This window comes from Bos indicus, chromosome 25 (genome assembly GCF_029378745.1).
Source record: "Bos indicus isolate NIAB-ARS_2022 breed Sahiwal x Tharparkar chromosome 25, NIAB-ARS_B.indTharparkar_mat_pri_1.0, whole genome shotgun sequence".
Taxonomy (NCBI): domain Eukaryota; kingdom Metazoa; phylum Chordata; class Mammalia; order Artiodactyla; family Bovidae; genus Bos; species Bos indicus.
In genome coordinates, this window is record NC_091784.1 from 20,194,018 (window position 1) to 20,219,393 (window position 25,376).

Sequence of the window (25,376 nt, forward strand, 5' to 3'; positions counted from 1 at the left end):
TCCTTTGCTTTTTGTTTCTCTTCTTTTCACAGCTATTTGTAAGGCCTTCTGGGACAGCCATTTTGCTTTTTTGCATTTCTTTTTCTTGTGGATGGTCTTGATCCCTGTTTCCTGTACAATGTCACTAACCTCCGTTCATAGTTCATCAGTCACTCTGTGTATCAGATCTAGTCCCTTAACTCTATTTCTCACTTCCAATGTATAATTGTAAGGGATTTGATTTAGGTCATACATGAAAGGTCTAGTGGTTTTCCCTACTTTCTTCAATTTAAGTTTGAGTTTAGCAATAAGGAGTTCATGATCTGAGCCACATTCAGCTCCTGGTCTTTGCTGATTGTATAGAGCTTCTCCATCTTTGGCTGCAAATAATGTAGTCAGTCTGATTTTGGTGTTGACTATCTGGTGATGTTCATGTGAAGAGTCTTCTCTTGAGTTGTTGGAAGAGGGTGTTTGCTATGACCAGTGTGTTCTCTTGGCAGAATTCTATTAGCCTTTGTCCTGCTTCATTCTGTACTCCAAGGCCAAATTTGCCCGTTACTCCAGGTGTTTCTTGACTTCCTACTTTTGCATTCCAGTCCCCTGTAATGAAAAGGACATCTTTTTTGAGTGTTAGTTCTAGAAGGTCTTGTAAGTCTTCATAGAACTGTTCAACTTCAGCTTCTTCAGTATTACTGGTCGGGGCATAAACTTGGATTACCATGATATTGAATGGTTTGCCTTGGAAACGAACAGAGATAATTCTGTCGTTTTTGAGATTGTATCCAAGTACTGCATTTCAGACTCTTTTGTTGACTATGATGGCTACTCCATTTCTTCTAAGGGATTCTTGCCCACAGTAGTAGATATAACGGTCATCTGAGTTCAATTCACCCATTCCAGTCCATTGTAGTTCACTGATTCCCAAAATGTTGACATTCACTCTTGCCATCTCCCGTTTGAGCACTTCCAATTTGTCTTGATTCAAGGACCTAATATTCCAGGTTCCTATGCAATATTGTTCTTTACAGCATCGGATCTTGCTTTCATCATCAGTTACATCCACAACTGGGTGTTGTTTTTGCTTTGGCTCCATCCCTTCATTCTTTCTGGAGTTATTTCTCCACTGATCTCCAGTAGCATATTGGGCACCTACTAACCTGGGGAGTTCATCTTTCAGTGTCCTATCTTTTTTCCTTTTCATGCTGCTTATGGGGTTCTCAAGGCAAGAATACTGAAGAGGTTTGCCATTCCCTTCTCCAGTGGACCACATTTAAGCAATATCATATGATATCAGATGATATTTGTCTTTGCCTATGTTACTGCAAATGGCATTATTTTGTTCTTTTAAATGGCTGAATAATATTTCATTCTATGTATATACTACATCTTCTTTATCAATGTTCCTCTGTTGATGGACATTAAGATTGTTTTCATGTCCTGCCTACTGTAAATAGTCCTGCAGTGAACACTGAGGTGCATGTAATTAAGATTTTCTACGGTTATATGCACAGTAGTGGGATTGCTGGGATTATGGTAGCTCTATTTAGTTTTTTCAGAAAGCTCTGTACTATTCTCAGCAGTGGCTGTACCAATTTATATTTCCACCAACAATGTCAGAGGGTTCACTTTTCTTTACGTTCTCTCCAGCATTTATTGTTTGTAGATATTGATGATGGCCATTCTGACATATGTGAGAATTGTAGTTCTGATTTGCATTTCTCTAATAATTAGTGATGCTGAGCATATTTTCACATGCTTTTTGGCCATCTGTATATCTTCTTTGGAGAGATGTCTGTGTAGATCTTCCACCCATTTTTTTTTTTTTAATTGAGCTGATTGAGCTGTTTGTATGTTTTAGAGATTAATCCCTTGTCGTTGCTTCATTTGCAAATATTTTCTCCTATTCTGTGGGTTGTCTTTTCATTTTGTTTATGTTTTTAATTAATGTGCAAAAGCTTTTAGGTTTAATTAGTTATCATTTGTATTTATTTTCATTACTATAGGAGGTGGATCCAGGAAGATCTTGCTGTGATTTATGTCAGAGAGTGTTCTGTCTATGTTTTCCTTTAAGAGTTTCATAGTATCTGGTCTTACATTTAGATCTTCAATCCTTGAGTTGGTTTGGTTGGTTGTTTGTTTGTTTCTAGGAGTTAGACATTTTATCTAGGTTATCAAATTTGTTGGCTCACAATCGTTCATAGTGTACTCTTAATTTTTTTAAAAATTTCCATAAGATTGGTAGTAATTGACTTTTCTTTCTTTCCCAATTTTAGCAATTTGAGTCTTCTCTCCTATTTTGGGTAGTCAAGATAGTTTGTTACTTTTGTTGATCTTTTTTTTTTTTTTTTAAGTTGTGTACATTCCTAATACTTTAAGCTTTTTTTTCAGTTTTAAAAAATTAATTCATTTATTTTAATTGGAGGCTAATTATTTTACAATATTGTAGTGGTTTTTGCCATACATTGACATGAATTTTGTTGGTCTTTTAAAGGAACCAAGGATTTAAAAAAATTATATTGTCTTTATGTTCTCTATTTAATTTCTGCTGCAATATTTATTATTTCCTTTTGTTATCTGTAGTTTTAGTTTGCTCTTCTTTTTATAGTCTCTTAAAGTGGAAGTGTAGGTTATTGACTTGAAATCATTATTGATTTGAAATGTAGGAGTTTACAGCTAAACTGCTTTCACTGCATCCCTTAAGTTGTAGTACATGGTATTGTTGTTTTCATTTATTTTTGTTTTCTAATTTTTGTTTTCAAATTGTTTTCTAATTTCTTTTGTGATTTCTTCTGTGACTCATTGGTTGTTTAAGAGTGTGTTATTTAATTTCTGAGGCTTCCCAGGTGGTTCGGTGGTAAAGAATCTGCCTGCCAAAGCAGGAGACACAAGAGATATAGGTTCAATTCCAGGAACATCCCCTGGAGTAGGAAATGGCAACCCACTCCAGTATTCTTAACTGGAAAATCCCAGGGACAGAGGAGCCTGGTGGCCTACAATCTGTGGGGTCACAAAGAGTTGGATATGACTGAGCACAGCACAACATTTAATTTCCATATATTTGTTCCATTTAATTTCATTCCAAATTAATTCCATTTAATTTCCATATATTTCAAATTTCCTTGTGATGCTGGAATTTGAATTCCTTCTGGTTTCTAATTTCCTTTCATTGAAATTACTTTGTCATAGAAAATACCTTGTATGATTTTAGTCTCTTAAATTTATTGAAACTTGTTTTGTGGTCTAATGGTCTATCCTAGAGTTTCATGTGCACTTGAGAAAAATGTCTATTTTGTCATTGTTAGCTAGATTGTTCTATATATATTAAGTCTAGCTGGTTTGTGGTGTTCATTAACTTCTATTCCTTGTTAATCTTCTAGTTGTCCTATTTGTTATTGAAAGAGAAGTATTGAAGTCTCCAACGATTGTTTTTGAACTTTTTTATTTCTATTTTTATTTATCACCTAATTTTGTCCATTTTTGCTTCATATATGTTGGGGCCTCTGTTGTTAGATTCATGTATGTTTATGAATTGTTGTTATATCTTCTTGAATCATTTCTTTTATCATTATATGGTGTCCTTCTTTGTCTCTTAATAATTTTTTAAAGTCTATTTTTGTCTGATATTAATACAGTTATCCCAGCTCTTCTTTTGATACAATTTGCATGGAATATATGTTTCCATTCTTTAACTAACTTCCTTTTGTTTGGGGGCCTAAAGTGAGTCTCTTGTAGACTATGTATAGTTGACTCAAACTGCTATATACATTATGCCAGTTGCTGCTTTTTAATTAGAGTTTAATTCATTTACATTTTATGTAATTAACAATAAGGAAAGACTTCTTCCATTTTGCTGTTTGTATTCTTTATGTCTTATCTCATTTTTGTTACTTGATCTCTTTTTTGGAAGATATTTTTTAAAGTACCATTTTAATTTCTTTCTTTATTTGTAATATATATATATATCAGAGAAGGCAATGGCACCCCACTCCAGTACTCTTGCCTGGAAAATCCCATGGATGGAGGAGCCTGGTAGGCTGCAGTCCATAGGGTCGCTAAGAGTCAGACATGACTGAGCGACTTTACTTTCACTTTTCACTTTCATGCATTGGAGAAGGAAATGGCAACCCACTCCAGTGTTCTTGCCTGGAGAATCCCAGGGACAGAGGAGCCTGGTGGGCTGCCGTCTATGGGGTCACACAGAGTCGGACACGACTGAAGTGACTTAGCAGCAGTAGCAGCAGTATATATACGTATGTAATTTTCTTAGTGGTTGTCTTGTAAATTATAACCAATGTCTTGATCTAGAATAATCTAGTTTTAATTAATACCAACAATTTCAAGAGTATACAAAGATTTGCTCATACTTACCTCTCTTTCCCTTAAATTTATTTTCAAGACTTGCATTTCTTTGTATTGTTTGTGAAATCAACATGGATTTTTATAATTTTTTAATGTAGTTTTCTTAAATCATATAGGAAAAATGAGTTGCAGACCATTAATACTGCTTTATATTTAAATATTAACTTTTACTAGTGCTCTTTATTTCTTCATGTGGAATTAATTTACTATCTACTTTCCTTTCTGTTGCAATTTACCCGCTGTGAATTTACACATTTTTAAATTGTTGCACTAGGAATTACAAAATATAATCTTAACCCATAGTCTATTTAGAACTAACATTTTAGCACTTCAATTGAAATACAGAAATCTAATTATCATATAGGTCCCACTCTATTATCACTGCCTGGAAAATCCCATGGATAGAGGAGCCTGGCAGGCTATAGTGGATGGGGTCCCAAAGAGTCCAGCACAACTTGGCAACTGAGCAGAGCACAGTAAAAGGTCCTTTTACTCTTTTCCCCCTTATACTATATTTTTCTCATATTACATTTTTTAATTTATTGTAAACTTCATTAGCCCATATTATATCCTTCTAAAGAATGCAAGAAGTCAAGAATAATTATTTTTTGTCCAGATGCTTACCATTTCTGTTGCTTTTTTTTCATTTCTTATGTTACAAGTTTCCTTGTTATCATTTCTCTTCTCTCCAAAGAGCTTCCTATAATAATTCTTGTAGATTAGACCAGCTATCAGTGGAATCTTTCAGTTTTCGTTCTTCTGTGAATGTCTGTTTCAGACTTGTGTTTCTGAAGGATTTTTTTGCTGAATATCCAATTCCAAGTTAAAAGCTTTTTTTTTCTTCAGAACTTTAAAAATGTTGGTTTTTTCCTACTGGTTCTGTCAGTTTCTGATGGCAATCTGCTGTTTTTCAAATTTACGTCTCCTTATACATAATGTGTTGTTTTCCTCTGTCTTTTTTTAAAGAGTTTTTGTTTTAGTTTTAATCATTTGATTATGATGTATCTGGACATAAAGTTCTTTGGTTTATTTTGTTTAAGTTCTGCTCAGCTTCTTGTAATGTCAGTTTGTATCTTTTGCCACGTTTGGAACTTTTCAACTGTTATATCTTTAAATGTTTTTTCAACATCACACTTTCCCGTCTTCTGAGATTCTGATGAGTAATATGCTAGGCTTTATTTTTGTTATTTCATGTATGTCTGAGGCTCTATTAATTTTTTCTAACCGCCCCCCCCCCCCGCCCCATTTTCTTCATACTGGATAATTTCTAGTGATCTATCTTCAAGTTCAGAGTCTTTCCTCCATCATCTTCATTCTGCCATTGAGTTTATCCAGTGAATGTTTTATTTTGATTACTTTGGGTTCTAAAATTTGTCTTTGATTTTTCTTTTTATCTTTCATTTGTTTCCTGATGCTTTCTATTTTAAATGTTGTTTCATGTCTGCAAATGCTCTCTTGAATATTTTAATAGTAGCTGCTTTAAAGTCTTTTTCAGATAATTGAAACATCTATGCCATGTCATCATCGGTATTCATTTATTATCTTTTCCTATGCAAAATGAGATTTTGTATATTATTGTGAGCTGTATAATTTTGGATTGTATTTTGGATATTTTGTGTATTAAATGATGAGAATCCAGGTCCTATTTAAAGTTCCATGGAAAATCTCAGTACTTCTGTTTAGTAAGTAATTGATCTGGTTTTAGAGTTGGCAGATTTAACAAGTAGAATACAGAATACTTAATTAAATTTGATTTTTAGATAAAGTATGAATAATGTTTTAGTATAAGTATATCCCAAACAAAAAAAATCTTATTTATCTGAAATTCAAATTTAACTGGACATCCTCTCTTTTATCTGGCAACCCTTCTTGGTTAGGTTTAAGCCACAAATTCCAAACCACTTCTGTGGCCTGTGGCTGCAATGTCAAAGAAGTTTTAAAAGATTCTATTCTCTTTAGATCCTTCTGGGACCTGGGCAAAGTCTGTATGGTTCAGTAATCAAAGTGATTGGCACAGTAACTAGGATAAGAATCACTTAATCTGTGATCAAGTCAGCTCCTCCTGTTCCTCTGTCTCCACAGTACCTTCAGTTTCTCTGAGACACTCTTATTTTTTTGTCTTTTGGCCAGAAATCACTCACTTCCTTGTTTGCCTGCCACTGAAAGTTCAGAAGTACCAATTCTGGTTTTGGTCTTATATCCCCTGGCTACTCTTCCTGTTTCACGCAAAGTGAGGGAACTTAAAACACCTCTTAGTATTAATGTTACACACAGCACATCTTTATTTTTCTTGAAGTCAATTCTGACTTTGATAGTCCAATGAGACTGTTAAAATTACTGCATAGGAAGGAAATTCTGACATACTGCAATATGGATGAACTTTGAAGACATTTTATGCTAAGTGAAATAAGTCAGTCACTATCACAGGTAAGGGTTTCCACTTATATGAAGGACTAGAGATTATGAAATACTAGGTTATGATGGTTGTACAACAGTGTGAATGTGATTGCTGCCATTGAAGTGTACATCTAAAAATGGTAAATTTTATATTATGCATATTTTATGATAATTAAAAGTTCATAGCCTTTTAGTTACCCCTGCCATGGTAGTAAATGGCACCAAGGGAAAAACCTTATAAGTACTATAATTTTTCTGATTTTATTCATGATAAGCAGACATAGGTTAATAATTTTGATGAAAGCTAGGATTCGAACTCAAGAAGATTAACTTCTGATCTCAGATTTTTAGTTACTATGCCCTACTATCCACACCATGAGGAAAAAATTATGACTGTTTAAATACACTTAATGCTTAGTATAGAACAAGGCACAAAAATGTATTAAATAAGCAGTAAATATTCAACAACATTATATTTTGTGAGAATTTCTCTCAGAATCTGTCAAAATAATAATTGATATTTTGTTTTTTTAATTGGAATATTATTGATTTACACTGTAGTGTTTCTGCTATACAACAAAGTGAATCAGCTATATGTATATATATGTGTGTGTGTATGTGTGTGTGTGTGTGTGTGTGCATACTTTTGAACCTCCCGCCAAACCCACCCTCCCGTCCCACCCCTCTAGGTCATTACAGAGCACCAAGCTGAGCTCCTTGTGCTATACAGCAGCTTCCCACTAGCTATCTATTTTATATGTAATAATGCATGTATAGCAATGCTACTCTTTCAGTTCATTCCCCCCTCCTTTTAATAACTAATATTTTGCATTTACAGTTTACATTTTTCTTTGTGAACATGAAGTTGCAACTTACTGATCTTTGCATCTCTATTGTCTAATATTACATATTAGAAGATCATTAGGTGTGAATTTAATGAATTAATATAAAACAAGAACAGATAAGTATTTATTTCAAGCTTTTTAAAAGATTATCTTTTAAAGTTGTTGAAAAGAGTAGAACAGTGAAGTAATCATTTTACTTGACTAAACAACATTTTGGCAGGTAATGTAAATTTTAAAAATTTCTTCTTTTTTAGTGTTGAACTTTCATTCTTTGTGGTAAAATGGATACCTTGTGGCTTAACCAGTTTGCCATCCTCCTCTGGAAAAATTTCATATTAAAGGTAAGTGGAGGTATCTTTGAGAAATGGCTGTAAAGCCTAATGAATTTGAAAATAAAATTTTTTTAATTTATTTATTTTAATTAGAGGCTAATTACTTTACAATATTGTATTGGTTTTGCCATACATCAACATGAATCCGCCACGGGTGTACATGTGTTCCCAATCCTGAACCCCTCTCCTACCTCTCTCCCCATACCATCCCTCTGGGTCATCCCAGTGCACCAGCCCCAAGCATCCTGTATCCTGCATGAAACATGGACTGCCGATTCGTTTTATAAATGTTTCAATGCCATTCTCCCAAATCATCCCCCCCCACTCTCCCACAGAGTACAAAAGACTGTTCTATACATCTGTGTCTCTTTTGCTGTCTCGTATACAGGGTTATCATTACCATCTTTCTAAATTCCATATATATGCATTAGTATACTGTATTGGTATTTTTCTTTCTGGCTTACTTCACTCTGTATAATCAGCTCCAGTTTCAACCACCTCATTAGAACTGATTCAAATGTATTCTTTTTAATGGCTGAGTAATACTCCATTGTGTATATGTACCACAGCTTTCTTATCCATTCATCTGCTGATGGACATCTAGGTCGCTTCCGTGTCTTGGCTATTATAAACAGTGCTGCGATGAACCTTGGGGTACATGTGTCTCTTTCAATTCTGGTTTCCTCAGTGTGTATGCCCAACAGTGGGATCGCTGGGTCATCTGGCAGTTCTATTTCCAGTTTTTTAAGGAATCTCCACACTGTTCTCCATAGTGGCTATACTAGTTTGCATTCCCACCAACAGTGTAAGAGGGTTCCCTTTTCTCCACACCCTCTCCAGCATTTATTACTTGTAAAATTTTAATAATTCCTTCATTTCATTTCAGTTTATGGGTATTTTTCCTTATCGTTCGATGACTGAAGGTAGATTTCTAAATCTGAAGAGTATCAATAGGGCAAACCAATAAAATCAATAGTGAAATGAGAAAAGGGTGAAAAAGACAATCCAGAGAACCATTCATTTTGTAGAATGAAGTTGAATGATATATATGTGTAATTGTATCCATGTATGTACACAAGTGTAAATACACACATACACACATATAATACTCTAAAATTAATTAGTATGATTTTGTTTCTCTTGTAGAAACGGAAGATGGGGTCTTTAATTGTGGAAATTTCCATGACAGTGCTCTTCTGTTCATTGATTTTGCTTCTGCGCAAACACTCCAAAAGGGAATTTACACAAGCTACTCTTTTCCAGTCTCTTCCCTTGAATAAACTTCCCGCTTTCCTCACTAATAAGAAAAAGGACTATGAATTGGTTTACGTGCCTTCTGGAAGTGATGCGGCAAAAAATATTACTGAGAAAGTGAAAGATGATTTAAATGCCAACCTTACAGGTTAGAAATTGTGATGTTTAAAATATTTTTTTGGAATGATTATTAAATTGTTGTAGAGAAGGCATGTTTCAGTGACCCTTATAACTTGTACATTAATCTCAAATATAATATTATGAACTTTGTAAAAAAAATATCAAACACACCTAAACAAAATATACTGTTTAGAATTAGATGACAAGTTATATAATTCGAAATCTTCTTTGTCTCTGATTGCACTTGAATTAGGGTAAGTTCCTGAGTATGTCAAAAGAACACAAAGCCTCACAATAAATTGGGTAGTTTTTTCCTGGATGCATAAACTTTACTTGAGGTCACTGATTTTACATTTTGTAAAATATATTATGTAAGTGTGATGTAAGATTGTGTTTGTTTAGAATTATAGAAAACTTATACAATTCTTATGTCCTTACACTCTCCTTACTCTGCACCTAATTTCTCTTCTTTGTCCCCCACAGTTAAAAATACTTTCAGAAATTTGACAAGAATCCCTTCAGTCTTGTCTCATGCTTTTACATATGTGTGTTCATGGATTTATCCTGTTATATGTTTTTAAAATTATACTTTTATTTTTTTCATTTCAAGGGTTTTGAGATGGGAGAGAAAGGTAGATGCTATATACTTTGTCATCTAAGTGACCATCTTTAAAAATTAAAGTGTTACATTTATGTAACTTAACGTGAAATTCCCATAAATTTTTAAAATATAAACCATGACTCTCCAAAGAACTTTGTTGCTTATGATGGGCTGGTTTAGGTTACCTTTCAAGTACCCCTGTTTGTGGAGGTAGAGGACAGAGAACAGGTTGCTACTTCTTATCCTTTCCTATTATGGGTCCATCAGTGAAAAAGTTTAAGACACATCGTCATTCAGTCATATTGAGGCCATCATGAGAGAGTGTTGCTGAAGACTGGAATAGAGATCTGATGAATTGAAGGTACATGTCTCATTATAAACTGCTAACTTAAAAGAAAGGAAGCTGAGAAAATTTCCTCCTCCTGATGATTTCTGATACATTCTTTTATTTTCAGTTGAACTAACTCCTTAGCAAAATAGCCTAATGACTATAAGATAGACTTAAAAGTCTTTATTTGGAAAACTTCCACATTCAGTTTTTACTGCTATTCTGAAGAATTATAACTTAAGTAAAACACCTTACTAGGGGCTCCAATCAGGATGGTGGAGCAGAAGGACATGCCACAGATACACTAAAAATACATCTACTGGACTTCCCTGGTGGTTCAGTGGTTAAGAATTTGCCTGCCAATGCCTGGAAAATCCCATGGACAGAGGAGCCTGGTAGGCTGCCTGCCAATGCCTGGAAAATCCCATGGACAGAGGAGCCTGGTAGGCTCCTCTGGGTCGCTAAGAGTCAGACACGACTGAGCGACTTCACTTTCACTTTTCACTTTCATGCATTGGAGAAGGAAATGGCAACCCACTCCAGTGTTCTTGCCTGGAGAATCCCAGGGACGGGGGAACCTGGTGGGCTGCCATCTATGGGGTCACACAGAGTCAAACACGACTGAAGCAACTTAGCAGCAGCAGCAGCAGCAGCAGGCAACATGGGTTTGATCCCTGGTTTGGGAAGATATCATATCCTGTAGGGCAGCTATGCCTGTGTGCCGCAGCTACTCAGCCCACACACCCTAGAGCCTGCAAGCCACAACTGCTAAGTTCATGCACTGCAGCTACTGAAGTCCACATGCCCTCGAGCCCATGCTCCACAATAAGAGGAGCCACTGCAACAAGAGAAGCCCACACATTACAGCTAGAAAGTAGGCCCTGCTCACCACAACTAGAGAAAGCCCACATACAGCAATGAAGGGCCTGTGCCCCTGATAGGCGGCTGAAAAACAGGAAAGATTCTCATACCAAGGGAAGCCCCCTCATGGGTGGGGAGATCAGCTGGGACAGAAAGGGAGCATCAGAGTCTCAGAGGAGAGCACAAGAACCAGCTTGTGGTAGGTCGGCAGAGCAGAGAAAGACCTGAACAGATGGGCTGTGCCATTGTCCTGAACTCTTCAGCTTGAGACACATGTCCATGGTACAGACAAGGGCTGGGTGCTGAACTTGGTGTTTAGAGGACAGACCCAGGGAGAGGATTTCTATTGGCTGCACAGAGACAGCCAAAAGGGGCTGGAGTGTGGCAAGGCAGTAACCAGGGGTGTTTGAGGAAGAAGTCTGGGCCTACTATAGAAGTGTGGTCAACAGGCCACTGTTAAGTGGAGCTTGAAGGAAGGGGTAGGGTTGCCAATGCAGCTTCTTTCTCCATGTGCTGGCCCTGGTCTTTATGGGCTCTGGGCTCCCACGCCCCAGCCACCTCCTTGGCAGGCTCTGGGAACAGACTTCAGTGGTTTACCCACTGCAGAGGCAAGGCTGAAACCACAGCTGAGCTGCAGGGGCAGTGGGACCTAGGAAGCAAGGCTGAAATCTCTTCCCACAGCTGTGCAAGTCTCAGATTTACATATCTGCCCATCACCAGTTTGTAAATTCAGCATCTGTAGGACATCTGAGTGGACAATAGGTGCTCCTATGGAGAGAACAGGTCTGGCCTTAGCAGCTGTGTATTTGTGGGCACATACATAGCAGGGCAGGGTCAGGATAGAGTCTGGGCTGGCTGCATAGCTCTCATAAGCAGGTCTAGGTGCATGACTACTGCAGTCTTAGAACCTGCCTTCAGCGTATCTGCATTGATGGCCTTGTGAAAACAACACGTGAGGGACACCAGGGCTGATTGCCAGCATCCCCAAGATTGATATGGGGCCAAGGGCAGTGCCAGAAACAGTGCACTTTGTGAGCCCACATAATGGGTGACAGGTGGCACAACAGAGTATACTCATCCAGTGAACAGCCCTGGCAGAATACTCAGTGGTTCTATCCTCGTGGGAGAGCCCTAATCCAGCATACCTCATACTGCAGAAACAGCTCAGAAATGAATCTGGGGGCTTCTACTCCAGCAACTAGGGAACAGAACCAGCCTTGACAGGGCAGTGACAACCACAGAGTAAAAGAAGATAACCTGATCAGTAACCAGTGTAGGCTCTAGTCACCGCAATGCCAGTCACACTTTCTATTAGGAGGATAATGGCCAGCACACACTGAAGAAAGAGGTGGCAGACAGCTACACTAAAAAATAATTCTCACACCAAAAATGGTTAAATCCACACAGGTTATGCAGAGGGACTCCTACACAAAAATAGCCCTCTAAAACCACAGTAAATAATTGTTTCTCCTAAACTCATTGAGCAAGAGAAGTATAAGTAAAATGAAGAGGCAGAGGAACCACTCCTAATTAAAAGATCATGTATGAAACGAGTTGCCAGCCCAGGTTCGATGCATGATACTGGATGCTTGGGGCTGGTGCACTGGGACGACCCAGAGGGACGGTATGGGGAGGGAGGAGGGAGGAGGGTTCAGGATGGGGAACACATGTATACCTGTGGCGGATTCATTTCGCTATTTGGCAAAACCAATACAACACTGTAAAGTTTAAAAATAAAAAAAAAATTTAAGTAGGATTGCCATCACATTAAAAAGAAAAAGAACAAATAAAACATAAAGTCAGCAGAAGGAAGGAGATAATAAAATTAGAGAGGAAAGAAATAAAATAGAGATTAAAAAAACAGTAAAATCAAGAGCTGGTTCTTTGAAGAGTAAACAAAGTTGACAAACCTCTGTCCAGGCTCATCAAGAAGGAAAGAGAAAAGACCCAAATAAACAAAATAAGAAATGAAAGAGGAGAAATCACAACTGATGCCACAGAATTACAAAAAACCATAAGAGAATTTTATGAGCGATTATACAACAAACAAATTTTACAACCTAGAAGAAATGGACAACTTTTAAGAAACATACAACCCACCAAAAAGAAATCAATAAAAAAAGTTGATAAATTCAACAGATCAATCTCTAGAAGTAAAATAGTACTCTTAAAAAAAACTTCCCTCCAAACAAAAGTCAGGGATCGGATGTCTTTCAGGAGAATTCTACCAGACACAAAGAAGTACTTATACCAATCATTCTTGAACTCTTCCAAAAGATTGAAGAAGAAGGAATGCTTCCAAAGACATTCTGTGAAGACACCATCACCCTGATAGCAAAACCTGATAAAGACACTAGCATAAAAGAAAATTACAGGCCAATATATTATATTTGATGACTACATAGGCAAAAATTCTCAAAGAAGTTAGGAAAAGCAAATGTAAATAAACAATTCCCTTAAAATCACATAAAAAATACTGACCAAGGAGATGAAAGATTTATATGCTGATAACTATGAAACATTAATAAAGGAAACTGAAGATAATTCAAAGAAAGGGAAAGATATCCCACACTCTCGGATTGGAAGAATTAATCTTGTTAAAACGGGCATACTACCCAAAGCAATCTATGGATTTAATATGATCCTTATCAAATTACCCACAGAACTAGAACAAATTATTTTAAAATTTACATGGAAACATAACAGACTGAGAATTACCAATGCAATCTTGAGGGAAAAGAACAAAGCAGGAGGCATAACCCTTCCAGTCATCAGACAACAGTGCAAAGCTAAAGTAATGAAAACAGCGTGGTATTCACCAAAACATAGACTGAATCACTGGAACAGAATAGAGAAAAATAAACTCACACACCTATGGACAATTAATCCTTGACAAAGGAGATAGAATATACAACGAGGAAAAGACATTGTCTTCAGCAAGTGGTGTTGGAAAATCTGGACGGCCACGTGTAAATCAAAGAAGTTACAACACACCCTCACACCATGCACAAAAATAACTCAAAATGACTTAAAAACTTAAATGTAAGAGGACGCCATAAAACACCTAGAAGAGAATGTAGGCAAATGACATAAAGTATACCAATATTTTCTCAGGTCAGCCTCCCAAGGCAATAAAAATAAAAGCAAAAATAAACAAATGGAAGCTAATCAAACTTATACACTTTTGTACAGCAAAGGAAATCATAAACAAAATGTAAAGGCTGGGAGGATTGCAAATAATGTAACTGACAAAGCCTTAATTTCCAAAACATACTAATAGCTCATACAACTCAACAACAAAAAATCAAAAGTCAATCAAAAAAATGGGGAGAAGATCTAAATAGACATTTCTCCAAGGAAAACATACAAATGGCCTAAAACCCATGAAAAGATGCTCAAAACATTGCTAATTATTAGAGAAATGGAGATAAAAACTGTAATGAGTTATCATCTCACAATTGTCAGAATGGACATTATTTAATAGTCTACAAATAACAAATATTGGTGAGGTTGTGAACAAAAAGAAACTCTTACACTGTTGGTAGAAATGCAAATTGGTTCAGCCAGTATGGAAAACAGTATGGAGGTTCCTGAAAAAACTAAAAACAGAGTTTCCACATAGTAGGCAATTCCACTCCTGGTAGCATGTACCCAGACAAAACTATAATTCAAAAAGACACATGCACCCATATGTTCATTGTAGCACTATTTACAGTAACCAAGAGGAAACAAACTAAATGTTCATTGACACATGTATGAGTGAAGAAGATGTCATATATATATATAATAAGACATTATATATAGTATATGTATGCCATTATCCATATGTCATTATATGTATACATATATAATGCAAAATTACTCAGTCTTAAAAAATAATGAAATAATGTCATTTGGAGCAACATGGGTAAACTTAGACCTTATCATACTAAGAGAAGTAAGTCAGAGAGAGAAAGACCAATACCATATGCTATAACACGTGGAATCTAAAACAACACAAAGAAATATGTCTATGAAATCAAGTAGACTCACAAACAGAAAAGAGATTTGTCATTGCCAAGGGGGAGGAGGGTAGAGGATGGAAGGATTGGGAATTTGGGATTAGCAGATGCAAACTAGTATATACAGAATGTATAATGAATAAGGACATACCACACAGCTCAGGAAAATATATTCAGTATACTGTGATATACAATAATGGAAAAGAATCAGTTCAGTTTACTTCAGTTGCTCCAGTCTTGTCCAGCTCTTTGTGATCCTATAGACTGCAGCATTCCAGGTTTTCCTGTCCATCACCAACTCCCAGAGCTTGTTCAAACTCATGTCCATCAAGTAGGTGATGCCATCAAACCATCTCATCCTCTGTCATCCCCTTCTCCTTCTGCCTTCAATCTTTCCCAGCATCAGAGTCTTTTCCAATGAGTCAGTTCTTCGCATCAGGTGGCCAAAGTATTGGAGTTTAAGCTTCAGCATCAGTGCTTCCAGTGAATATTTAGGACTGGACTGTGAATACTGGATTGGGTTGCCATGCCCTCCTCCAGGGAATCTTTCTGACCCAGAGATCAAACCTACATCGCTTATGTCTCCTGCATTGGCAGGCCAGTTCTTTACCACTGGTGCCACCTTATAGCAATTAATTTTAAAAAGCCTAATATATCAATCTTCTCCTTTGAGTTTATTGTTCTTTGTGTTCTGTTTGGAAAACTTACCCTCCCTGACATGGGTATTTTGGGGATTTTTTTGTTTTGCATAGATATCTACAATTTATAAGGAACTTTTTTTTTTATGATATGAGATTTCATTTGTTCCCATTTGTATATTCATTTGACTTCTTACTTTTTAATGGAAAAGACCACTCTTTACCTACTACTCTTTATTTCCACTTTTATCATAAATTAATTTTCTGTATATTCATGAATGTATTTATGAGTTCTATTGGTCTATTTGTATAGCCAGTGTCAGTCTGATTCTATCTTAATCACTATAATTTTATCATGTTCTGATAACCTGTAGGGGAAGCTGTCTCACCTTGTTCCTCAGCCTTGTATTTCTATACAAATTTAAGAATCAGCTTCTAACATTACATAAAAATTCTATTTGGAATTTTATTAGAGTTGCATTGGCTCTATATGTCAATTTTTACATTTTCACAATGTGGCTTTCTTTAAATCCTTGAACACGGATATAAATTTTTAAAAACTTATTTCTTAATATGCTATTTATGTTTCTTGATATAGAGGCTATCAAAGACTTTAATATCTTTTTTACACTGATGTTGTTCAGTTGCTAAGTTGCCACTGACTCTTTGCAACCCCATGGACTGCAGCATTCCAGGCTTCCCTGTCCTTCACTGTTTCCCTGAGTTTGCTCGAACTCCTGTCCATTGAAGTGGTGATGCCACCCAACCACATCATCCTCTGTTGTCCGCTTTTCCTCCTGCTCTCAGTCTTTCCAGCATCAGGGTCTTTTCCAGTGAATCAGCACTTCACATTAAAGGGCCAAAGTATTAGAGCTTCAGGTTCAGCATCAGTCCTTCCAATGAAAATCCAGGGTTGATTTCCTTTAGGATTGACTAGGTTTGATCTCCTTTCAGTCCTAGGGACCCTCAAGAGTCTTCTCCAGCACTACAGTTCAAAATCATCAATTCTTCAGCACACAGTCTCTATGTTCCAACTCTCACATCCCCACATGATTATTGGAAAAATCATAGCTTTGACAGTGTGTAGTCATTTTTCAGCAAAGTGATGTCTCTGCTTTTTAATACGCTGTGTAGGTTTTTCATAGCTTTCCTTCCAAGGAGCAAGTGTCTTTTAATTTCATGGTTGCAGTCACCATCCACAGTGATTTTGGAGCCCCCCAAAATAAAATCTATCACTGCTTAATCTTTTTCCCCACCTATTTGCCACGAAGTGATGGAACCAGATGCCAAGATCGTAGTTTTTTGAATGTTGAGTTTTAAGCTAGCTTTTTCACTCTCCTCTTTCACCTTCCCCAGGAGGCTTTAGTTCCTCTTTGCTTTCAGCCATTAGAGTGGTATCATCTGCATATCTGAAACTGTTGGTATTTCTCCCAGCAATCTTGGTTCCAGCTTGTGATCCATCCAGCCTGGCATTTTGCATGATGTCAGTCAGTTCATTAGGCCAGTCATGTCTGACTCTTTGTAACCCCATGCACTGCTGCACACCAGGCTTCTCTATCACCAACTCCCAGAGTTTGTTCAGACTCATGTCCATGGAGTCAGTGATGCCATCCAACCAACTTGTCCTCTGTCATCCCTTTCTCCTCCTGCCTTCAATCTTTCCCAGCATCAGAGTCTTTTCCAATGAGTCAGTTCTTCCCATCAGGTGACCAAAGTATTGGAGCTTCAGCATCAGTCCTTCCAATGAATAGTCACGGTTGATTCCCTTTAGGACTGACTGCTTTGATCTCCTTGCAGTCCAAGGGACTTTCATGAGTCTTCTCCAACATCACAGTTCAAAAGCATCAATTCTTTGATGCTTAGCTTTCTTGATGGTCCAACTCTCACATCCATACATGACTATTGGAAAAACCATAGCTTTGACTAGATGAACTTTTGTTGGCAAAATAATGTCTCTGCTTTTTAATATGCTGTCTAGGTTGGTCATAGCTTTTCTTCCAAGGAGCAAGCGTCTTTTAATTTCATGGCTGCAGTCACCATCTGCAGTGATTTTGGAGCCCCCCAAAATAAAGTCTGCCACTGTTTCCACTGTTTCCCCATCTATTTGCCATGAAGTGATGGGATCAGATGCCATGATCTTAGTCTTTGAATGCTGAGTTTTAAGTCAACTTTTTCACTCTCCTCTTTCACCCTCATTAAGAAGCTCTATAGTTCCTCTTCGCTTTCTGCCATAAGAGTGGTGTCATCTGCATATCTGAGGTTATTGATATTTCTCCTGGCAATCTTGATTCTAGCTTGTGCTTCGTCAAGCCTGACATTTTGCATGATGTACTCTGCATAAGTTAAATAAGCAGAGTAACATTCTATAGCCGTGATTTACTGCTTTCCCAACTTTGAACCAATCCATCATTTCATATTCGGTTCTGTTTCTTCTTGACCTGCACACAGGTTTCTCAGGAGGCAGGTAAGGTGGTCCAGTATTCCCACCCCTGTAAGAACTTTCCAGTTTGTTGTGATCCACACAGTCAAAGGCTTTGGTGTAGTCAGTGAAGCAGAAGTAGATTTTTTTCTAGAATTCCTTTGCTTTTTCTATTATCCAATGAATTATGGCAATTTGATCTCTGATTTCTCTTCCTTTTCTAAATCCAGCTTGTACATCTGGAAGTTCTCTGGCTTGAAGGATTTTGAGCATTACCTTGTGAGCATGTAACGTCAGCATTATTGTATGGTAGTTTGAGCATTCTTTGGCATTGCCTTTCTTTGGGATTGGAATGAAAACTGACCTTTTTCAGTCCTGTGGCCACTGCTGAGTTTTCCAAATTTGCTGCCATATTGAGTGCAGAACTTATCTGCATCATCTTTTAGAATTTGAAATAGCTCAGCTGCAATTCTATAACTTCCACTATCCTTGTTCATAGTAATTCTTCCTAAGACCCACTTGACTTCACACTCCAGGGTGTCTGACTCTCGGTGAGTGAGCACACTACTGTGGTTTTCCAGGTCATTAAGACCTTTTTTTTTTTACATAGTTCTTCTGTGTATTTTTGCCAACTTTTCTCAAATCTATTCTTCTTCTTCTCTTAGGCCCTTGCCATTTATGTCCTTTATTGTGCCCACCTTTGCATGAAATATTCCTTTGGTATCTCCAGTTTTCTCGAAGAGAACTTTAGTCTTTCCTGTTCTGTTGATTTCCTTTATTTCTTGACATTGTTCAATTAAGAAGGCTATCTTATCTCTCCTTGCTATTTTCTGCAACACTGCATTCAGTTACATATATATATTTTTTCTCCTCTCCTTTCATTTTCTTCTTTTCTCAGCTATTTTTAAGGCCTCCTCAGACAACCACTTTGCCTTCTTGAATTTCTTCTTCTTTGGGATGGTTTTGATCACCACCTCATGTACAATGTTATGAACCTCCTTCCATAGTTCTTCAGGCACTCTATCTACCAGACCTAATCCCTTGAATGTATTTGTCACTTCCACTGTATAATCATAAGGGATTTGATTTAGGTCATACTTGAATGGCCTAATGTTTTTCCCTACTTTCTTCAAGTTAAGCCTGAATTTTGCAGTAAGGAGCCCATGATTTGAGCCACATTCATCTCAAGGTCTTGTTTTTGATGACTGTATAAATTTTCTCCATATTTGGTGCAAAGAATATAATCAATATGATTTCGGTTTTGACCATCTCTTGACATCTATGCATAGAGTTGTCTCTTGTGTTTTTGGAAGAGAGTGTTTGCAATGACCAGTGTGTTATCTCAGAAAACTCTGTTAGCCTTTGCCCTGCTTAATTTTGTACTCCAAGGCCGAACTTGCCTGTTAACCCAGGTATCTCTTTACTTCTTACTTTGTATTCCAGTCTCCTTTGAGGGAAAGGACATCTTTTTTTCTTGTTAGTTCTAGAACATCTTGTTGGTCTTAATAGAACTGTTTAACTTCAGCTTCTTCAGCTTTATTGGTTAGGACATAGACTTGGATTACTGTGAGGTTGAAAAGTTTGTCTCGAAAATTTACCAAGATCATAGAATGATCCTTTCTGAGATTGCATCCTCTTTTGTTGACTGTGAGAGCTACTCTCTTTCTTCCAAGGGATTCTTGCCCACAATTAGATATAATGATTATCTGAATTAAATTCATCGATTACTGTCCATTTTTTTCCCCACTGATTTCCTAAAATGTCGATGTTCACTCTTGCCATCTCTTCCTTGACTACATCTGATTTACCTTGATTCATGGACCTAACATTCCAGGTTCCTATGCAATATTGTTGTTTATAGCATCAGACTTACTTTCATCCACATCCACAACTGAGAGTCATTTCCACTGTGGCCCAGCTTCTTCATTCTTTCTGGAGCCATTTCTCCACTCTTCCTCAGTAGCATATTGGGCACCTACCAACTTGTGGGGATCATCTTCCAGTATCATTACTTTTTGCCTTTTCATACTGTTCATGGGGTTTTCAAGGCAATGAAACTGGAGTAGTTTGCCATTCCCTTCTTCAGGGGACCATGTTTTGTCAGAACTCTCCACCATGACCCATCCGTCTTGGGTGCCCATGCACAGCATGGCTCATAGCTTCATTGTACCCAAGGCTGTGATCCATATGATCATTTTGGTTAGCAGTGATTGTGGTTTTTAATTCCTATGAAAATTCTTCAGTCAGTTAAGTTACTTGTATGTGTGTGATTGAGTATGAGTGGCTTTGTGAGAGTGTATTTCCAAATTTCATACAGATTCACTTGTGAATGAGAAATATAATTGAAAATGTAGTTTTATTCTACAACTTAAGGTTAGTCTCTGAAATATCATACTTCCCACAGAAATAAATGTCATTTCTCTTCACCTTTTTTTCTTTAAATCACTAGATTTCAAAACACAATAGAAAATTCTCCTGTCCCAGTTTACCTTAATATACAGTTATTATAATGGTTAAACATTATTCAAAATATCATATACAGTTTATAATACATAATAATTTTGTGTACCCCAGATATTCATGAGGACATCTGTGATGGCAATATTTGAGTAATAATGTTCTAAATTTTATAATACTATGGCAGGATTACGGTATTTATGGTAATGATAGGAAGATAGGAATAATCATCAGACATTTTGCATTTGTATGATGCTTGTTTTTCTCTGTACAGTTCGAGGCTTTCCTTCAGAAGAAGATTTTGAAAAGTATATTAAATATGAAAATCAGTCTGTTCTTGTGCTGGCTGCTATAATATTTGATCATGAATTCAAAAACAGTAATGACAGATTGCCACTTAAGGTAGGAAAGTTTTATCTAAAGACTTTATATTTCAAAGCTTCGGGGGTTTAATGAAATGAAGGTAACATCATGATTTTATAAACGGCAAAAATTATAACTTGCTCAAGATAATAACTGCTGTATATAAGAGCAGGAATTTGAATCTATTAATAGTTCCAACTTATTTTAATACCTATGCTTTTAGTCATCACATTATGCTGATAAGAATAAAACTGGACCTTAAGGTCTTGTGGCTTCCCTGGTAGCTCAGTTGGTAAAGAACCTGCCTGCAGTGCAGGAGACCCCTGTTTGATCCCTGGGTCTGGAAGATCTGCTGGAGAAGGGATAGGCTACCCACTCCACTATTCTTGGGCTTCCCTGGTGGCTCAGCTGGTAAAGAATCTGCCTGCAATGCAGGAGACCTGGGTTCTATCCCTGGGTTGGGAAGATCCCCTGGAGGAGGACATGGTAACCCACTCCAATATTCTGCCCTGAGAATTCCATGGACTGTATAGTCCATGGGGTCGCAAAGAGTTGAACATGACTAAGCTACTCTCACCCACTCTTAAGGTCTTGTATTCAGAAAAATGAAGTAATAGGAACTTTAGTAAGGATATTTATTTTGCCAATCTACCTGGCTAGGTAGATGTTTCCAGTCCTGCAAACTGTGGTTAAGAAAATAATAATATAGATACATAAAAAATATGGGCAGCAATATCTGTTACCTGTTTATATATCTCTGGAATTTCAGATAGTACGTACCTATATATGATATTTAAACTTTTTAGTGTGTTGATTTTAAGTGTAATTCCCATTCTGACTTTGCATGTAAAGTCAAGTTTATAATAAAGCTGTTACTATGTGAACATTAAACAAACGCAAAAGCAGCCCAACTCGTGTCTGGAAATCTTTTGCCTGTGGCAGCTTTAATTACTGGGATTGTGAGCTTTAGAAGGAGTTTCTCTGCCCTCTTGTTAGGACAATTGCCTGCTAAATACCTCTTTTTTTTGCACTTGGTATCATGCTTTAATATATTGTTGCTACATATCCAAACAGGTGATTGCTTTAACTTTGAGAATTCTAATTCTCTCTCTGGTGGCCATGGAAGCTTCTGTAATGCCACTACTAGCTAATTTGCGTGTCCTTTAAATATTTTAAGTTTGATCTTTAAAATAAAGGCAGATACATATACACTGGCAAGGGCTTTCCAGTGGCTCAGAGGTGAAGAATCTGCCTGCAGTGCAGTAGTCACAGGAGTTGCAGGTTCGATCCCTGGGTGGGGAAGATCCCCTGCAGGAGGACATGGCAACCCACCCCAGTATTCTTACCTGGAGAATTCCATGGACAGAGGAGTCTGGTGGACTACAGTTCATTGGGCCACAAAGAGTCAGACACAACTGAAGCTACTTAGCATGCACGCATACACTGGCAGATTCCAATAGGAAAGGCTTCTTTCTTTTGAATAAATTACTTAATTTCTCTTCTAAGTCTCTACTAACAGCTCTTAGGCCTTAGCCAGGTTGCATCGGAATTAGGACACCTGCAGCCACTGAAGAAGACTCTCATAACATTGCTCAAGGTAGAGTGTTTTGAACCTGGTAACTTGGTGTGCCTCTTTACCAGAGAGAGACGTTCTACGTAGGGTTGAGACAAATGATCAAACTATGGTATCTGTGCATAGAGCCAGATCCAGCATTTAAGAGGCAAGTATTTGCCAGGAGAAGGGAAGAAACTCACTTTATTCTTTTCATATATGTCTACTTTATGTTAATTACTGCCTCAAAAAAAGTGCTTGTGCTTATATAACTTCATTGGTATATGTGGATCCCCTGACCCAAATATCAAGTAACTTTGGTACAGTTGCAAACTTCATTTTTGTTGTTGATTCTCTGTGTCTAGCATTTTAAATGTATTCCTGAAAATTTTTCCACCAGGTTATTTTCCCAGATATCTGTTCTCTTTTTCTACACTTTACCAAACAAAATTTCTTATCTCTGCTTCCTGACTTCATGGATAATGTAGACCTACTATACTCCTTTTTTCCTCAACCCGTGGCTCTTATGTAGCTGAACTATATATGTTAGCTGAATTTCCCAGGCAAAAGTTACTCTATTCACATAGATACCACAACAATTCATTAAGAACACAGAAAAGATCAGGTTCCTCTGCTATGTTAAAGACATCAGGGGTGCTCCATTGACTACAGAAGTTTCTTTGCACAGGATACAAGGCCATCGGTGACCTGTTTCTGAATACCCTTCCAGCCCCATTTTTGTCTCTTCTTTCTCTGAAATTTATGTTATAGCAATATTGAACCAGTAGCAGTTCTTTGCATGTACTATGTTATCTCTTGCTCCTCTGCCTTTGGTCACTTTATCCTCTTTTTGAGAGGGAATGTGTTCTCTAGAGGTCCTTCATTTTCTTTGGATAGTTGTCATCCATTGTAGAAAACTCTTGGTGTAAGTGCAAGTGTCCTCTTCCCTCCTCTGTGCTCCCTTAACACTTTTTGAGATCTCTGAGATCAAGGATTGTGTACTAAGATATTTAAGCATGCTGTAACGAGTTAAAACTTTGTTTATAAATGACTGAATTATGTGAATTTTTACCTAGACATAGTGCAGGTGCCTGTTCCTTCTCCCTTTCTCTGTTCTGCTTCCTTGATCGTTGGTGACGGTAATCTTTTGTCTTGTTAAGCTACTCAGATTCTACTATAATTTACCCTTTTAGTTTACTTATCTCTTCAGACACAGTGAATAACTATTTTTTCATTTAATACTTAAAATAGGCAACATTCAGCATTTAAATGTAATCATCCCTCCTCTTCTTCATCTGGGTTTTTCCTTATGTGTCACTCATTATTTTGAAGAGGGAGGTATATTTTTGCCCTGCTGTATTTGGCTAACATGATGGGAAATGAAATAATAGAACTTTCTGAATTTTCACCAGTTGTTGCTGTTATTTAGTCGCTAAGTGGTGACCGACTTTTTAAGACCCCATGGACTATAGCCCACAAGGCTCCTCTGTCTATGGGATTTCCCAGACAAGAATACTGGAGTGAGTTGCAATTTCCTTCTCCAGGGGATCTTCCAACCCAGGGATCATACCTGCATCTCCTACATTAGCAGGTGTATTCTTTACCACTGAGCTACCAGGGAAGACACCAGAGAAATTGTTGTTTAATCACTGAGTCATGTTCACCTCTTTGTGACCCCATGGGCTGGAGCCTGCCAGACATCTCTGCCTGTGGGATTTCCCAGACAAGAATGCTGAAGTGGGTTGCCATTTCTTTCTCCCACCAGGGAAGTAGGCAGGTCAGTTCTCCGTGTAGAAAATTCATTCATAATGATCAAAGAAGGTACCACTACTGTGTCTTTGAAACTCAAATGCAAAAGGCCATGGAGATAAAAGAGGAAACATGTAAATTTAGTCAATTTTAAATTATGACTGTGATTATAGGATGTGAGTCCTGTACTTGTTCCCTGTTGACACTGATACTGTCGTTTCTCCTCATTTAGAATTCTACATTGCTCACTTGTCCTCAAAATACAACTTTTAACTTTGTATTTTATGTACCTTTCATGGCTAGTATTTGCTTTTTGATGTTTATTGACTTAAAATATTTGTTTTCTATTATTGTTCATTCTAGGTAAAATATCGTCTGCGTTTCCATTCTATAAAAAACACTCCGTGGTTTACAGAACTTCTCTTTCCAGTAAATCCCTCTCGAGGACCCAGGAACCCGAGTTCCACAGAAGGGGGAAGTCCTGGTGAGCATATCCTTAAGCACACTTAATTATTATTTTGGTTGTCCAGTCTGGCAGTCATTTAACAGTTTTTTTCAACATGTGAGAAATGTGTTTCTTTGTGAATTGTGACAGCAAGTTTTTTAAATTTAGTTTTTATGGTAAAACAAGCATATAGAAAACGTTATATGTTTGGAAAACTCAACAGTGGCCACAGGACTGGAAAAGGTCAGTTTTCATTCCAATCCCAGAGAAAGGCAATGCCAAAGAATGCTCAAACTACCGCACAATTGCACTCATCTCACACGCTAGTAAAATAATGCTTAAAATTCTCCAAGCCAGGCTTCAACAGTATGTGAACCATGAACTTCCAGAAGTTCAACCTGGATTTAGAAAAGGTAGAGGAACCAGAGATCAAATTGTCAACATCTGTTGGATCATTGAAAAAGCAAGAGAGTTCCAGAAAAACATCTACTTCTACTTTATTGACTATGCCAAAGCCTTTGACCGTGTGGATCACAACAAACTCTGGAAAATTCTTAAAGAGATGAGAATACCAGACCACCTTACCTGCCTCTTGGAAAACCTGTATGCAGGTCAAGAAGCAACAGCTAGAACTGGACATGGAACAACAAACTGGTTCCAAATTGGGAAAGGAGTA

General features: G+C 37.3%; 1 protein-coding gene across 2 annotated transcripts in view; it reads left to right on the plus strand.

Moving 5' to 3' along the window:
• The window catches only part of LOC109578124 (phospholipid-transporting ATPase ABCA3-like), a 269,893-nt gene that overhangs the window by 25,110 nt on the left and 219,407 nt on the right, over positions 1–25,376 (plus strand). For both annotated transcript variants that reach the window (XM_019987123.2, XM_070779771.1), the window contains exons 2-5: positions 7,835–7,921; positions 9,059–9,314; positions 20,866–20,993; positions 24,619–24,739. In XM_019987123.2, coding sequence (XP_019842682.2) covers positions 7,862–7,921; positions 9,059–9,314; positions 20,866–20,993; positions 24,619–24,739 — 565 coding nt within the window. In that variant the 5' untranslated portion in view covers positions 7,835–7,861. The remainder of the gene's footprint in view (positions 1–7,834; positions 7,922–9,058; positions 9,315–20,865; positions 20,994–24,618; positions 24,740–25,376) is intronic.